This window comes from Mercurialis annua, linkage group LG6 (genome assembly GCF_937616625.2).
Source record: "Mercurialis annua linkage group LG6, ddMerAnnu1.2, whole genome shotgun sequence".
Classification (NCBI taxonomy): Eukaryota; Viridiplantae; Streptophyta; class Magnoliopsida; order Malpighiales; family Euphorbiaceae; genus Mercurialis; species Mercurialis annua.
In genome coordinates, this window is record NC_065575.1 from 8,609,171 (window position 1) to 8,622,688 (window position 13,518).

At 32.0% G+C, this 13,518-nt stretch overlaps 2 protein-coding genes across 3 annotated transcripts; one reads left to right on the top strand and one right to left on the bottom strand.

The window, feature by feature from the left end:
- Positions 1-2,103: 2,103 nt before the first annotated feature.
- Positions 2,104-5,767, top strand: LOC126686371 (zinc finger BED domain-containing protein RICESLEEPER 1-like). Of its 2 annotated transcripts, XM_050380410.1 has the most exons (4): positions 2,104-2,389; positions 2,821-4,131; positions 4,622-5,314; positions 5,449-5,767. In XM_050380410.1, the coding sequence occupies exons 2-3, from the start codon at positions 3,507-3,509 to the stop codon at positions 5,311-5,313; spliced, it is 1,317 nt and encodes a 438-aa protein (XP_050236367.1). In that variant the 5' UTR covers positions 2,104-2,389; positions 2,821-3,506; the 3' UTR covers position 5,314; positions 5,449-5,767. The 2 variants fall into 2 exon arrangements, with proteins under 2 accessions (XP_050236367.1, XP_050236368.1); XM_050380411.2 differs by lacking the exon at positions 5,449-5,767 and having other exon boundaries at positions 4,622-5,437.
- Positions 5,768-9,498: 3,731 nt separating this feature from the next.
- Positions 9,499-11,494, bottom strand: LOC126654030 (uncharacterized). The gene is made up of 5 exons (XM_050348068.2): positions 11,137-11,494; positions 10,839-10,950; positions 10,483-10,754; positions 10,071-10,140; positions 9,499-9,980 (listed from the first exon to the last, which is right to left on the bottom strand). Exons 1-5 carry the CDS (start codon positions 11,424-11,426, stop codon positions 9,648-9,650), a joined length of 1,077 nt encoding a protein of 358 aa, XP_050204025.1. The 5' UTR covers positions 11,427-11,494; the 3' UTR covers positions 9,499-9,647.
- Between the last annotated feature and the right edge of the window lie 2,024 nt (positions 11,495-13,518).

Genomic DNA, 13,518 nt, shown 5'->3' on the forward strand with positions numbered 1-13,518 from the left:
ATTAAAGAAGAAAAAAAATGGCGAACAAAAAAGAACCAGAGAAGAAGATGAAAGAGAGAAAGAAATAAAAAGAGAAAAATGACAGGTGTCACATAGAGAAAAATAAGTATAATTAGAATAAAACAATAATAAGGAATATGTATAATTATAATATAAACATGTCTTGGAGTAAAAAAATAAATATATTAAAAGGGTGAGGTATTTTCTCTATCTTTTTCTTATTGAGGAAGGAAATCATATTATTTTCAAAAAGAGTATTTTTTTTTCTAATTTTCTCTTTTTTATTTGACGAGGGATGTGCACGATTTGAAAAAAAATCTGAATATTGATAATCTTCGAAACCATACTAAAAGTCGGAAATCTTTAAAATAAGATCTCTGGAACCTTACTATAAATTGGTTCGGTTCAGAAATTTTATTTTCCGGTACGAGATTCGGTGCTAACAGTTCAGTGTGGTTCGGCACGGATATCAATAAAACCACTTATATTTTTTATCTATGATATAATTTCTAAAATTTTATGCCACATTATTTTGACTCATCAATTTAACAAAAGAAAATCTAATTTTTTTAGCTTTGTACCCGTAAATGTATTCTATTGTTATTGATTTTATAAAATATCACAAATAAATAAATAATAAAAAAGCAATAAAATGAAATTGAAAAGGATATTATCCCCTCAAGTTCAAAACTCCTCCGTTCCCTCAAGTCCACTTATATTAATGACACACAAGTAAATTGATAAATAAATTATCACATTAAATCAAAATATACTTATGTGTCATCCATCTAAATGGACTTGAGAGAAATGGAGGAATTTTGGACTTGAGGGGAGCCATTTCCAATAATAACATATGAATCCATATACTTCTATATTTGTTTTTGTTTAAATGTTTTAAAATATTTGGAAAGTTCAAACACCAATATTGCAATTGTCTAGTTTTTAAATTTCTCTCTCTCAACTCTCTCTTTCTCTTTCACAAACCCTAATATCCTCCTCTTTAAAAATGTGATTTTTGGTCAATCTTTGATTAAAATCATCTCCTCACATTTAAATCTTCTTATAAATCGTATAAAATAAATATGATGACGTAAAATTGGACTGTGACAATGAGCGATCCTAGTGATAACATTAGTCTTAATGGTTTACTCCCATCACTAGTCAATAAAGTGCATCTACGAATGTAGGCATATTTTTGCTTGATCATTTGCTCTCACTAGATCTCCCTAAATTCAAAGTTAAAGTGAATTAAAACCAATCAAGTTAATTAACAAAATCACTCTCGTGTTATTAAATTCAACTTAATAAAAAACCTGAAGGACACTTAACATGAATAGATCAATCATTACACACAACCAACAATACAAACATAAAATAAATACAAATTGTTTTAATAGAATCTTTTAAATCCGAAAGTCGTTTTTTGGCTTCGATTTTGTACAATCTCATTTACAAATTTGAATTTGAAACAATCTATCTCATTCAAATTCAAATTGCGCATTCAAATTTTTTTAAATATATTTTATACTTTCCATTAGCAAGGACTCACAAAAGAAGTAGGAAAGGCATAATAAGGATTTCAAAATCAAATATATTAAATACTCAAACTCAATGTTGATGAATCCATAATATGCTTGCTCAATCCCAAATGTTGATTACGATTAGGGGTGTTAACGAACCGAGCCGTTCGCGAGCAGCTCGGTGTTCGGCTCGATAAGAGCTCGGTTCCTGTTCGTTCGGATTCTAAACGAACCGAGCTCGAGCTTGATTTTACGTTCGTTAATTTAAACGAACCGAACATGAACATAGTGGTGTTCGGCTCGTTTACGTTCACGAACAGCTCGATTAAGTGTTCGTGAACAAGTTCGTGAACGAGCTCGATTAAGTGTTCGTGAACAAGTTCGTGAACGAGCTCGTTTAAGAATTCGTGAACAAGCTCGTTTAAAACTCGATTAAGTGTTCATGAATTAACTTATATTTAAATTTATTTATACAAATATATTATAAAATTATAAATATTTAACTGAACATCAAAACTACGTAGTTTTGAATAATAAAACTAATAACCTAAAATGCTAAGAAAACTAATAACCTAAACAGATTCACAATTCTAAACCCTAATGCCTCTAAACACCACGCCGCCTCTCCAATATTCAGCTTCTTCTTCATTTCGTCACGCCAATAACTCTTCACGCTGGTGACTCTTCACGTCGCCACAACGGTCTGCTCTTCATCGCCTATTCTCCTTCAAAGATCTGGTCTTCGTCGTCTCTGCTCTTTCAACGACCTGCTCTTTGGCCGCCTCTTTTGTTCGTCGGTCTGCTTATACTCGGAAGCTTTAGTGTTCGTTCTCCTCTGCTCCATTGCCGACCACATCTGCTTCTCTGAGGTTAGTAATTTGAATGCTGAGTTTGAAATCCTTCATTACTTTGTTTTTTTCTTTATCTATAATTGTCCTGCCATATCCGGCATATAATATGCTTTTTAACTGTATATGCTTTTATTCTGTTTCGCTGCGATACGCTTATTATGGTCTAGTTCTATTTCATAGCGGAATTTTATAGAATAGACCTCAACATTCTCAAGTCTTTAGCTTAGTATTACTATTAAGTGTGTAATTGCTTGAAGAGTAGGGTGTGTGATGGGTCACTTAAAATGTTGTTATTTAATTCCTGTTATTTAATTGTTATAGAGTTTGAAAGCTGAATATGGATTTTTGATGCCTTGGTATTAGATGATATTTGTTTATTTAGTTTCAAATCTATAATAGTTTTTTTTGTGTATCTTTTAACTATAATGTTTAATTGATATTTGTAACAGAATGTCAAATATAAATGAGGGTGCCATTCAAATCCAATTGACTCAAGACTCACAAACAAGCCCAATTTTGGATAATATTGCTGAAAATGAAGATGTTGAAAAAGAAGGAAATGCATCTACTACAATAGAAGATAATGAAGCTGAAGCAGAAAATCCTTTTTGTTCAAAGAGAAGGAAAAAGACATCTAAGGCATGGTCGGAGTTTAAGGAAGTAACTCTTAAAGATGGCACATCAAAGGCAGAATGTATCCATTGCAAGTATCGGCTAGCAATAACCAAGGGTGGTCCTACGACACAGTTTCTTAGACACCTAAAAACTTGTGTTAGGAGGAAACTCAACTTAAAAGGGCAGCAAGAACTTACAATAAGTACAGCTATTGCGGGAAAAGAAGTAGTAAATTCGGTGCAAAATTTTAAGTATGATCATGCTAAGATTGGAGAGATATTAGCCCATATTATTATGGTTCATGAGTTACCATTTCTGTTTGCGGAATATGACCTTTTCAATTTGTTGATGAAGACTGCTAGTCCACATTTTTCAGAGTATTAGTCGGGCAACTGTTCGAAAAGATTGTTTCACATGTTATGAGTTGGAGAAGAAGAAGGTTTTTGCACTACTAAAGACGGTGGACAAAGTAAGTGTAACTACCGACTTATGGAAGTCGACTAGCCAGAAACTTTCTTACATGGTTGTCACAGCCCATTTTGTTGATGCTAATTGTAATTTACAAAAACGTACTTTGAGTTTTTGTGATGTTCCTCCTCCTCACACCGGAGTCAATATATGTGATGCATTGCACAAGTGTTTAATTGAATGGGAAATTGAAGACAAGGTGTGGTCGGTGACCGTTGACAATGCTGCCTACAATGATGTTGCTATTCGGATGTTGAAGGAAAACCTTTCCTACAAGAATCAACTTCCCATAGATGGCAAGTTATTTCATGTAAGATGTTGTGCTCATATTCTTAATCTCCTTGTGCATGATGGAATGTCGGAGATCGGAAACATAATTAAGGATGTCCGCGATAGTGTGAAGCATATTGTTAATGTAGAAAGTCGTCTCATCACTTTTGGAGAAATTGTGAAGCAACTCAAGTTATCTTCTAAGCAACTCATTCTTGATTGTTGCACAAGGTGGAATGCTACTTATTTTATGCTGTCTGCGGCTTTGGAGTTCAAAGATGTATTTCCTCGGTATCAACGAAGAGATCCAATATACTATTCCTTGCCGAGTGATGAAGATTGGGCAAAAATTCAAGAAGTTTGCTCTTTTTTGGAAGAGTTCAATGAAGTCACTAATATAATTTCAGGTATTAGTTTGATTTCATATTTTATTTTAATTTTGAATAATCTAGTATTATAATTTCTGGTATTTGATATGCTTGTTGGTTGTTTTTATCGGTTGATTTTGCGCTAAGCTTTGGCTGTCTTTTACACTGTTTTGTGGCTGTTTCTGTGCAGTTTTTTTTGGCTGGTTTCTGGTTGTTATTTGGATGCTTTTGTTGCTGTTTTAGGGCTGTTTTAGGGCTGTGTTTTAGCTGATTTCTGGGTGATATTTAGACTGTTTTAGGGCTGTTTTTAGGATGTTTTCTAGCATGTTTTAGGGCTGTTTGCTGGTTAATATTTGGATGCTTTTGTGGATGTTTTTAAGGCTGTTTTTTGGCTGATTTCTTGTTGATATTTGAATGCTTTCGTAGTTGTTTTAAGGTTGTTTTAGTGCTGTTTTTAGTTGATAATCTGATCAGGTTTTTGTTATGTATTATTAATCTTGTTTTTATGAATATTATATTTTTATTGTAGGATCTGAATATCCAACATCAAATCTTTTTCTTTATGAACTTTATAATATCAAAAAATTGTTGGATGATAAATACAATACCGAAGGGGGTTTCATGAAAGCAATGGTTGGAAAAATGAAGGATAAATTTGATAAATATTGGGGTGATTGCAATTTGCTTATTTCTATGGGTGCTGTGATGGATCCTAGAAATAAGATGAAAATAATTGATTATTGCTTTCCCCTTGTTTATTCTCGAGATGATTGTATAAAACATGTTGCTATTATTAAGGAGTCTTTGAATAAACTTTATAATGAGTATCTTGAGACTTATCGACACAATACTATTAAAGTGGTGGAAACTAGGAGAGATTGTAGTAGTACGACTACAATTGGGAAAGGAAAAAATAGAGGGAGAGAAAAATTTTATAATTATGTAAGAAGTGTTGAGACAGTGAATGAGCGAATTAAGTCTGAATTGGATATTTATTTTGAAGAAGGTTGTCATATGTGGGATGATGAATCAAATTTTGATGTGTTGGGATGGTGGAAGATGAATAGTTTGAAATATAAAGTGTTGTCAAAGATGGTATGTGATTTGTTGTCTATTCCGATAACATCTGTTGCTTCAGAGTCGGCTTTTAGTGCCGGAGGTCGAGTGATCGATCAGTATCGAGCTTCATTAGGAACTGATGCAGTTCAGGTGCTACTATGAGGTGAAGATTGGTTACGTGCCTCATATCAGATCAAGAGAAAAAAAAAAGATAATTACAAAACTTATATTATATTTAAAACTATTGTTCTATTATATCTAATTATTATTTGTATTTCTCTTTGTTTTTTTTTGTAGGACAAGGATGATATCAAAGAGTACATGATTCCAATTAAAAATTCATAATTTGGAGAAGATCTTTCAGAATGTTTATTTCTATTGGCTTTTTTGGACTATCGGTTGTTAAATTTATCTTTAGAATTTTATGTTGCTTATGTATTTGGTAATTTATGTTTGGATAATGTTTTGTTGGATTTATTGGTTGGACTTTAAAATTTATTATGTGTTTGAAAAAAAATCATTATTAGGTGAAACTAATTCAGCTTGTATTCGTGTTTGGCATAACGGGTTGAGCTTATGTTCATTCGTTTAGCCACTAAACGAACAGGCTCGCGAACAGGCTCGCGAACAGGCTTATCAAACAGGTTCACGAACGAGCTCGCGAACGAGCTCGTTTATTACTTATCGAGCTTGTTCGCGAACTTGTTCGCGAGCCTGTTCGAGAGCTTGTTCGTTTAGCCGCTAAACGAACGAACACGAGCTGAACACGAGCTGAACATAAACACTGTAAAATGTAAACGAACCGAACACGAACACCTTGCTTAAAGCTCGAACGAACATGAACCGAACATGAACACCTTGTTTGCTAAACGAGCTGAACATGAACACTCTAAAACTCGGCTCGGCTCGGTTCATTTACACCCATAATTACAATTATAAAAAGAATAAAGTGTCAACGTGCCCCCTGAACTTGTTACTCAGGGTCATTTAATCCAATTTTAACTTGTTTAAGCAACTAACCCCAATTTTTTTTCATATTTGGGTCAAATTGCCCCAAAATTTTATTTTGAAACGCGTAAAATATAAATTGAAAATGAGAGATGTGAAAAATAAATTAGAAAGTTCATTAATTATTGCAATAAAATTATCGTAAACTTATTTTTTGCAATAAAAATATAAATTATGGGGTAATTTGACCAAAAAATGAAGAGTTTTGGGGTTAGTTGCTCAAACAAGTTTAAATTGGTATAGATGATCTCGTATTACAAATTCAGGGGCTGCGTTGATCCTTTGTTCATTATAAAAAGGGTTAATTGCAAATTAATACACGAATTTTACTCTAATTTGCAATTACAACACGAATTTTGAAACTTGGCAATTTAATACACCAACTTTCATTTTTTTGGCAAATTAGTACACCGACCAATCATACAACAACACGTAGCTTTATATGACAATATCCACGTTAGTGTTTTTTCAGTTCGGTGTATCAATTCGCCAAAAAATGAAAATCGGTGTACCAATTTGTCAAATTTTAAAGTTTGTGCTGTAATTGCAAATTAGAGTAAGGTTTGTGTATTAATTTGCAATTAATCCTTATAAAAACAACCAATTTTATGCTAAAGCTATGGGTGTTAGAGTATACAAAGAGTAAATGGAGGTTGGTTGCCTCGAAATTAGGGCTCCCCTAGGGACAAAAAAGACACAATTATGCACCCGCTCAGCTCTGCTTGGGTTACAACCATAAGAGGTCTTGCGACCGCAAGTCCCTTTGCCAAAGACCTTTTGTTGTGCGATCGCAAGGCCCTATATTTCTGCACTTCTAGCTTTGCTTCCATCCGCTTGCTTCTGGGTTATTTCTCGATTGATCCCCGATGCTTCGGAAAGCTTCAATTAATTCTCCAAAGTCCTCGGTCTTACACCTAGAGAATTAGAGTATTTATTTTTACTCGTCCTCAAGCAAAACACAATCATGCAATAACCCAAAACAATAACCATGTCAAGATTACCTTACAAGTTCAACTAACAACTTAAGTTTACATCAAATAATAATGAGACAAATTCTCAATAGGTGACCCAGCTTATACTTCTGACACGAACCAGTTTATCATCAAGATTACTCAAACATATTAATTAATACTCAAATAAACACAATGTATGCAAGGCATGTAGACAAATATGAGTACTTTTAAAAGTTGGTGTATTTTTAAGTCATTTTTAATCGATAAATGAGTGACACATCAACACCATGTATACATTTGGAGAAAAAAAATAAAGTTTGGTGTAATTTTATGAGAAGTTTTAAAGAACGTGTAAAATTGGTGAATTCTAAAAAAATTTGGTTTCATAAAGTTTACTTATTAATTTGGTATCAAACACTAAATTGTCATTTTTAAGTTTTCTTTGGCATAATTATTACTCCCTCCTTTTTAAAATAATAGTCCACTTTCTCCTCTTTATACAATTTAAAAAACACAATAAATATTCTAATTTTTTTACAGCTTTATCTTCATCTTTCCTAACATACCCTTAGTAAATATTATGATAATTTACTTTTTAAATTAATGGTGATAAATAGTTAACTTTAAATAAGGGTAATATAAAAGAATTAACACTTTAAATTGTGATTTTTTTAAAAATATGGATAGTTATTTGGGACGAAAAGAAAAGTTGAATTATTACTTTGAGACGGAGGGAGTATTTGCTAATTCTCCATTGCATATATACCTACGGTGATGCTTGTTTTGATGATAAGCTTTTGACAATGAGTTGTAGAGTAGCATCTTTTCTTTCTTTTATCATAAATTGGTATGTGGTTAGAAAATGATCTACATTAGACAATTAACAATCCAGAGTCAAATCATTCCATACCATGGAAATTAGGGTTCTTTCCCATTTAATTCCCTTAAAATTAATTATTTCTCAATTGATGCCTGACCTCTCAATCCACAAGTATGAGTTGCGAATTCACCATGAATCCGCAAGTCATACTTGCGAACTCCCCTTAATCATAGATTAAGGGGAGTTTGTTAATTGATTCCCGTTTGATTTTCATGTGGGAATCAATTAATTGATTTCCACGTGGAATCAATTAAACTAATTCCCATATGGAAATCAATTTAATTGATTCTTACGTGGGAACCGAACCCACTGCCGATAATTTTTTTAAAAAAAAATTATAAATTCAAAAAAAAACACTCCTCTCTTCATAGAATTTTAAAAATAAAATATTAATTTTTGATACTTTTTCGATTTAAATTGCGATTTTCTAATTTAAAAATATTGGAGTAAGGCGTTGAAATTTTAGAAGTAGACAGTGTAATATATTCCTGAGGACTACAAGAGGTGAGTGAATATTTTATTTACTTTAATTTTAAATATAAATTATTCATTAAATGTTAAAAAATAGTTTAAATAAAAAAAATATAATTTAAAGAATTTAGTGTAACTGTAAAATTCTAGTGATTAGTCAAATATAGAAAAATATTAAGATTTTTAGTATTTTATTTTATTGTTTAAAAATGTTAGAAAACCGTATTTGTTAAAATTGTTGATCTATTATTTAGTGTTGGTAAAATGATAGGTATTATTAAAGTTTTCAACACTTCACAAAATACTTCGGTTTGATTGTAAAAAAAACGTTTAAGAGAAGTCTTATATGATTTTGAAACGTATTAAGTAAAAAAGAACGTAGAGAGAAAAGAGAGCGTCAAGTTTGTATGAGAGCGTTTTATTTGGAGTTAAACCGAAGTGTTTTGCAAAATGTTAAAAACTTTAATAATACCTATCATTTTACTAACACTAAATAATAAATCAATAATTTTAACAATTACAGTTTTCTAATATTTTTAAACAATAAAATAAAATACTTAAAAATTTAATATAAAAGGTGGAGTGTTTTTTAGAAAAAAAATTATAATTTAAAAAAAAATGATAGAGAGTGGGTTTGGTTCCCACGTGGAAATCAATTAAATTGATTCCCACGTGGAAATCAATTATTTCCACGTGAGAATCAATTAATTGATTCCCACATGGGAATCAGGAATCAATTAACAAACTCCCCTTAATTCATGATTAAGGGGAGTCTGCAAGTATGACTTATGGTGAATCCGCAACTCATACTTGCGGATTGGGGTGTCAGACACCATTTGAGAAATAATTAATTTCAGGGGACTTAAATGAAAAAAAACCATGGAAACTAAAGCATTTCTAGCGGTAGATAGACTTTGTTTTTTCTGCAGACAGCAATTTGCTTTACAATTTTCTCCTCTTGACCTCTTCAAAGATTTAATGATTTATCACTTTCATTTGGTCATTTCATTAAAAAAAAAAATTCTAAATTCAAGCTAGCAGGAAAATATCACTCTATTCAACTGATTAAAACGCTCTGTCTAATCGTATCCAAGAAAATTTCTTACATGATCAGCAGAACTTCCCATTTATCTCGAACGAAAATTATAATCGAAACTGCTAATGCATTAACATATTTACATGCTTCAGACATCCCTCGCGGCGTTAACATTCTTAATTTCTGACAACCAAGGAAGCAAATTTGCATGAACCAAGTCGGGATTGTCGTCATGGGGACAATGTCCAACACCTTGCAATACACAAAGATTTACATTTGAGAGCTGAGAAGGCAGAGAAGAGAAATATTGACCGACAGGACCATCGAGCGGTGTGAACGGGTCTTGATCACCCCATAGAAGTAGAACAGGTATAGATGATATTGTTGGCATGAGCTGCACTGGATTTGGCCCCGGTGGCCCTGTGACTATGGAAACAAAAGCTTCCAGTGCTCCTTCATCATTTGCAGGTCCTCTTATGATCTGCATATTATATTATATACTTTTCATGTAATTACAATTGAATATTATTATATTTGTATTACATTAAATCAATGTCAAAGGAAATAATACCTCTACAAGTTCGTCATCCACAGACTCCTTATTTCCGTAAACAGACAACAGAACGTTCCTCAGTGTATCTCTGCATATTGAGTAATATTACAGTGTATGAATTAGCCGGAGCAAACGCTCATTTCAGTCTATGAATTTGTACGTCATGGTCAATTAACTTACACTTAGTCATTTTAATCAATTAAGTACATTACTTTGTATTTTAGATCAACAAAGGACCAAATTGTACAAAAGAACAAGTTCAACGAACGAAATGACCTAATTTTATTCTTAATTGGCCTAAAAATAAATAGTATTGTCCTTAATTGTTTAAAATGGCTAAGTGTGAGTTAATTGACCATATGCATAAATTCAAAGACCGCGATGACCCTTTGTTCGAATTGGTAGCACAACAAAACACAAGCTTACCTACCTCTGTTTAACACGCTCGAAGATCCACGAAGCAATCGGGCGTTGGTTCAATAGAAAATCAACTAATAAAAGCAAAGGAAGCAACAATTTGATTCTCCAATCATCGACCACCGCCTTGTTGTTCATGCCACCGGCACAATTCAACAGCACGAGCCCTCGAACTAGAGGTTGACTAGCCGAAGCCGCCGCAATGACGCAAGCAAGACTGCCAACAGAGTTCCCTATAAGCACGGCCGGTCGCTCAACAACTTGTTCCAGGAAATCCAGAATTAGCTGAAACACAAGTCCATTCTTCTATGTATTAGGAAACATTAATTTTGTTATAACATTAATTAGCAAACTTTAGTTAAGCAGCACCTCTGCCCATGCCTCCATTGTATATGTAAAACCCTTTGGCTTATCCGAATCGCCAAATCCGACAAGGTCAATCGCATAGACAGTGTAGTTTTGTGCCAATGTAGGAATGTTCCTGTAAGTAAGTTGTTTCATTATGTGGTTATAACCCTTTAGTAGATAAGAATTGTGTGGTTCTACGCAACAGTTCTCCCACGTCATTTTTACAACTATTCAGAACGATCATTTCATTTATTTGTTGTACGAATAACGTAACACAACCATTGCGTTTTGACTGATTATTCGAGATTTGCATACATACCTGCGCCAGTGAGGAATGGAGGCACCGAAGCCGTGAACGAGAAGAAGAGGAGGAGACTGTAAATGAGAATCTGAATCATCAGAAACCAAGTAATTTATTGAGTATTGCCCTTTCCATACCCATTTTTTGCACTGTTTTCTAATTTCTTCTCTGCCATAACTAGCGTTACACCTGAAGAATATCTTCTTGTTATGGGGATGATTTAATGAGTGTTTTCTTGGCAGAAAATGTATTCCTTTTCTTGCAAATAATAGCTTCGTTTGAACCTCGGCTGCTACTGCCACATTCATTCTTGCTCCAACTCCAACTACTGCTTCATCTCTCTTTTACATTTCTATACAAAACCATAGTTTAGCCACTCAACTCAACATTCCATTAATGTCTTATCGCCACAAAAATCAAAGGCCTCAAAATTAGTGGGTCAAAGGTTCAAAGAGGCCCCTCAACTTATTCATGTGGTTCAAATAACACAGAATTAGCTGCTTCTGTTTTTTGTCAAAAACAAATAAAAATCTTGCGGTCCTAAACTTGTGGCACGATGCTCAAATCACTCAGAACTAGGGGTTTATTTTATTTAAAATTAAAATAATTAATAAATTATTATTTATTTCTCCTCTATCACTCCAATATGTTCTACATTGGCATATATTGATGGAAATTTTTTATCTAAATCTGATCCATAAAATATTCACAGACTTATTCAATAAAAAAGAAAAAATTGTAAAAAAAAAATATAAATTTCTATTAGACTTTCTAACATTTAGTTGAATAGATTTATGAATTTTTCATGAACGAGGTCTATGTAAGGTTTGAGTATATAAAAATAAATTGATTGAAAAAAATTAAATACAATTTCTATGAAATTGCTTAGTTATAATAGATTTATAAATTTTGAAAATTTTAGATATAGTTGTAAAAAGTTGAAAAAATTAGTTTTTTTTTGCACTATAATTAAACCATTTTATTCTTGCTGTTGTCAGTACTGCGATTGAGAATGCCATATGATTTAGTCTCCTTAAAGCTTGCTTGATGGGTTTTTTTTTTTTTGAGGTTTTCTCTTGTTTCTAGTAAAAAAAAGTCAACTAGCAAGTTGATAAGTAAAATGAAAATTAAAAATTAGAGTCTCAATTTAAAATGTCAAATTTAGTTCCTTCCGGGCATCTAATGACTGCATTTTGTTACCTGTACGAAGGTAACATGAATTTTAATAGCCAAAAAGTCTTCTCGTACTATGACAACAACCAAGCTAATTTAAACAAGTAATAGCAATTTGACACATCTGTTAATACTTTATACTCGTAGCAATTGACACTTCCAGATTTATGAATAAAAAAGCATAGTCATTTACAAATTTTATTACTTTATAGACTATTCAATTCGATTTTGAATTAATTGAAAACCAGAATAATTTCCGAATATTGAAAGTCTTGAATAAAAAGTATTGAACAAATATTTTATTTTTCATGGAATTTTGAAATAGTGATTCCCCTCAAAATAAAAACAGGTTTGAGGTTATGATGTTAACAGTCACAATTTTTTAATTTGTAGATTTACACAAGTAGAGTTAAATTGTATTGTTTGAAAATCTATTTTATCGATTATTTTTTATTGCCACAAGATGGTTTCATCTATAGATAATAAATCGATGACAAGAGTCTCAGGTCTAGCCAAAAAAACGAGTTAGATAATTACAATAAATCAACCTATCTGACAACTAAATGTGTGAGTTAAAAAGAACATCACAAATCTAGATCTAAAACTAAATTTAGTTAAATGACATAAAATTTATAAATCTAAAAAATACAGCAAGATGATAGCTATAGAAATATCCAAATTCTAACGACACGCTTGTTGTGATAACCTTCTAAACGAAAAACTATCGAACAATCTCGAAAAGCGCAAAACATCAGATTGTATATTTTAAGATTTATTGTAGAAATCAAGAGTAAATACCATATGAAGCTCAAGGAAACAATTCATATAGAATTTTTAAAAGAAAAATTTAGGTATTTACCTAAAAAAATAAAAATATTTGTACTTTTCACCTCAACACGGAAAAGTTACTATGCATTAACTAAATGAAAATGTCTTTTTTCCGGTGAATGAATTTATAATCATTTCGATTTGATCAATAAAGTGATATTTTCCTCTCAAAAAATTAATTTATTAGTGAGTCTCTTTTTTTGTACGTGAAATATACTCTCCTGCAGATGGGTGAAAATGATACGAGATGGAAGGCATTCAATTTTTTTATCAATGTTTTTAAAAATGACTTTTCGATATTTCGTTCGAAATTGAAGGGTTGAATTAATCCTTTGTTATTATTTAATCCATATGTATATTCTATGATTCAACAATCAGACACGCAAACAATAAATATAT

Bases quoted from the DNA above. Each gene is read 5' to 3' on its own strand.
- LOC126686371 (XM_050380410.1), top strand. From the start codon at position 3,507: ATGGTTGTCACAGCCCATTTTGTTGATGCTAATTGTAATTTACAAAAA. The intron at 4,132-4,621 runs GTATTAGTTTGA...TTTTTATTGTAG, and splicing joins AGTCACTAATATAATTTCAG to GATCTGAATATCCAACATCA.
- LOC126654030 (XM_050348068.2), bottom strand. From the start codon at position 11,426: ATGAATGTGGCAGTAGCAGCCGAGGTTCAAACGAAGCTATTATTTGCA. The intron at 10,141-10,482 runs GTAGGTAAGCTT...CTCAATATGCAG, and splicing joins TTCGAGCGTGTTAAACAGAG to AGATACACTGAGGAACGTTC. The intron at 9,981-10,070 runs GTATTATTTCCT...TATAATATGCAG, and splicing joins TGGATGACGAACTTGTAGAG to ATCATAAGAGGACCTGCAAA.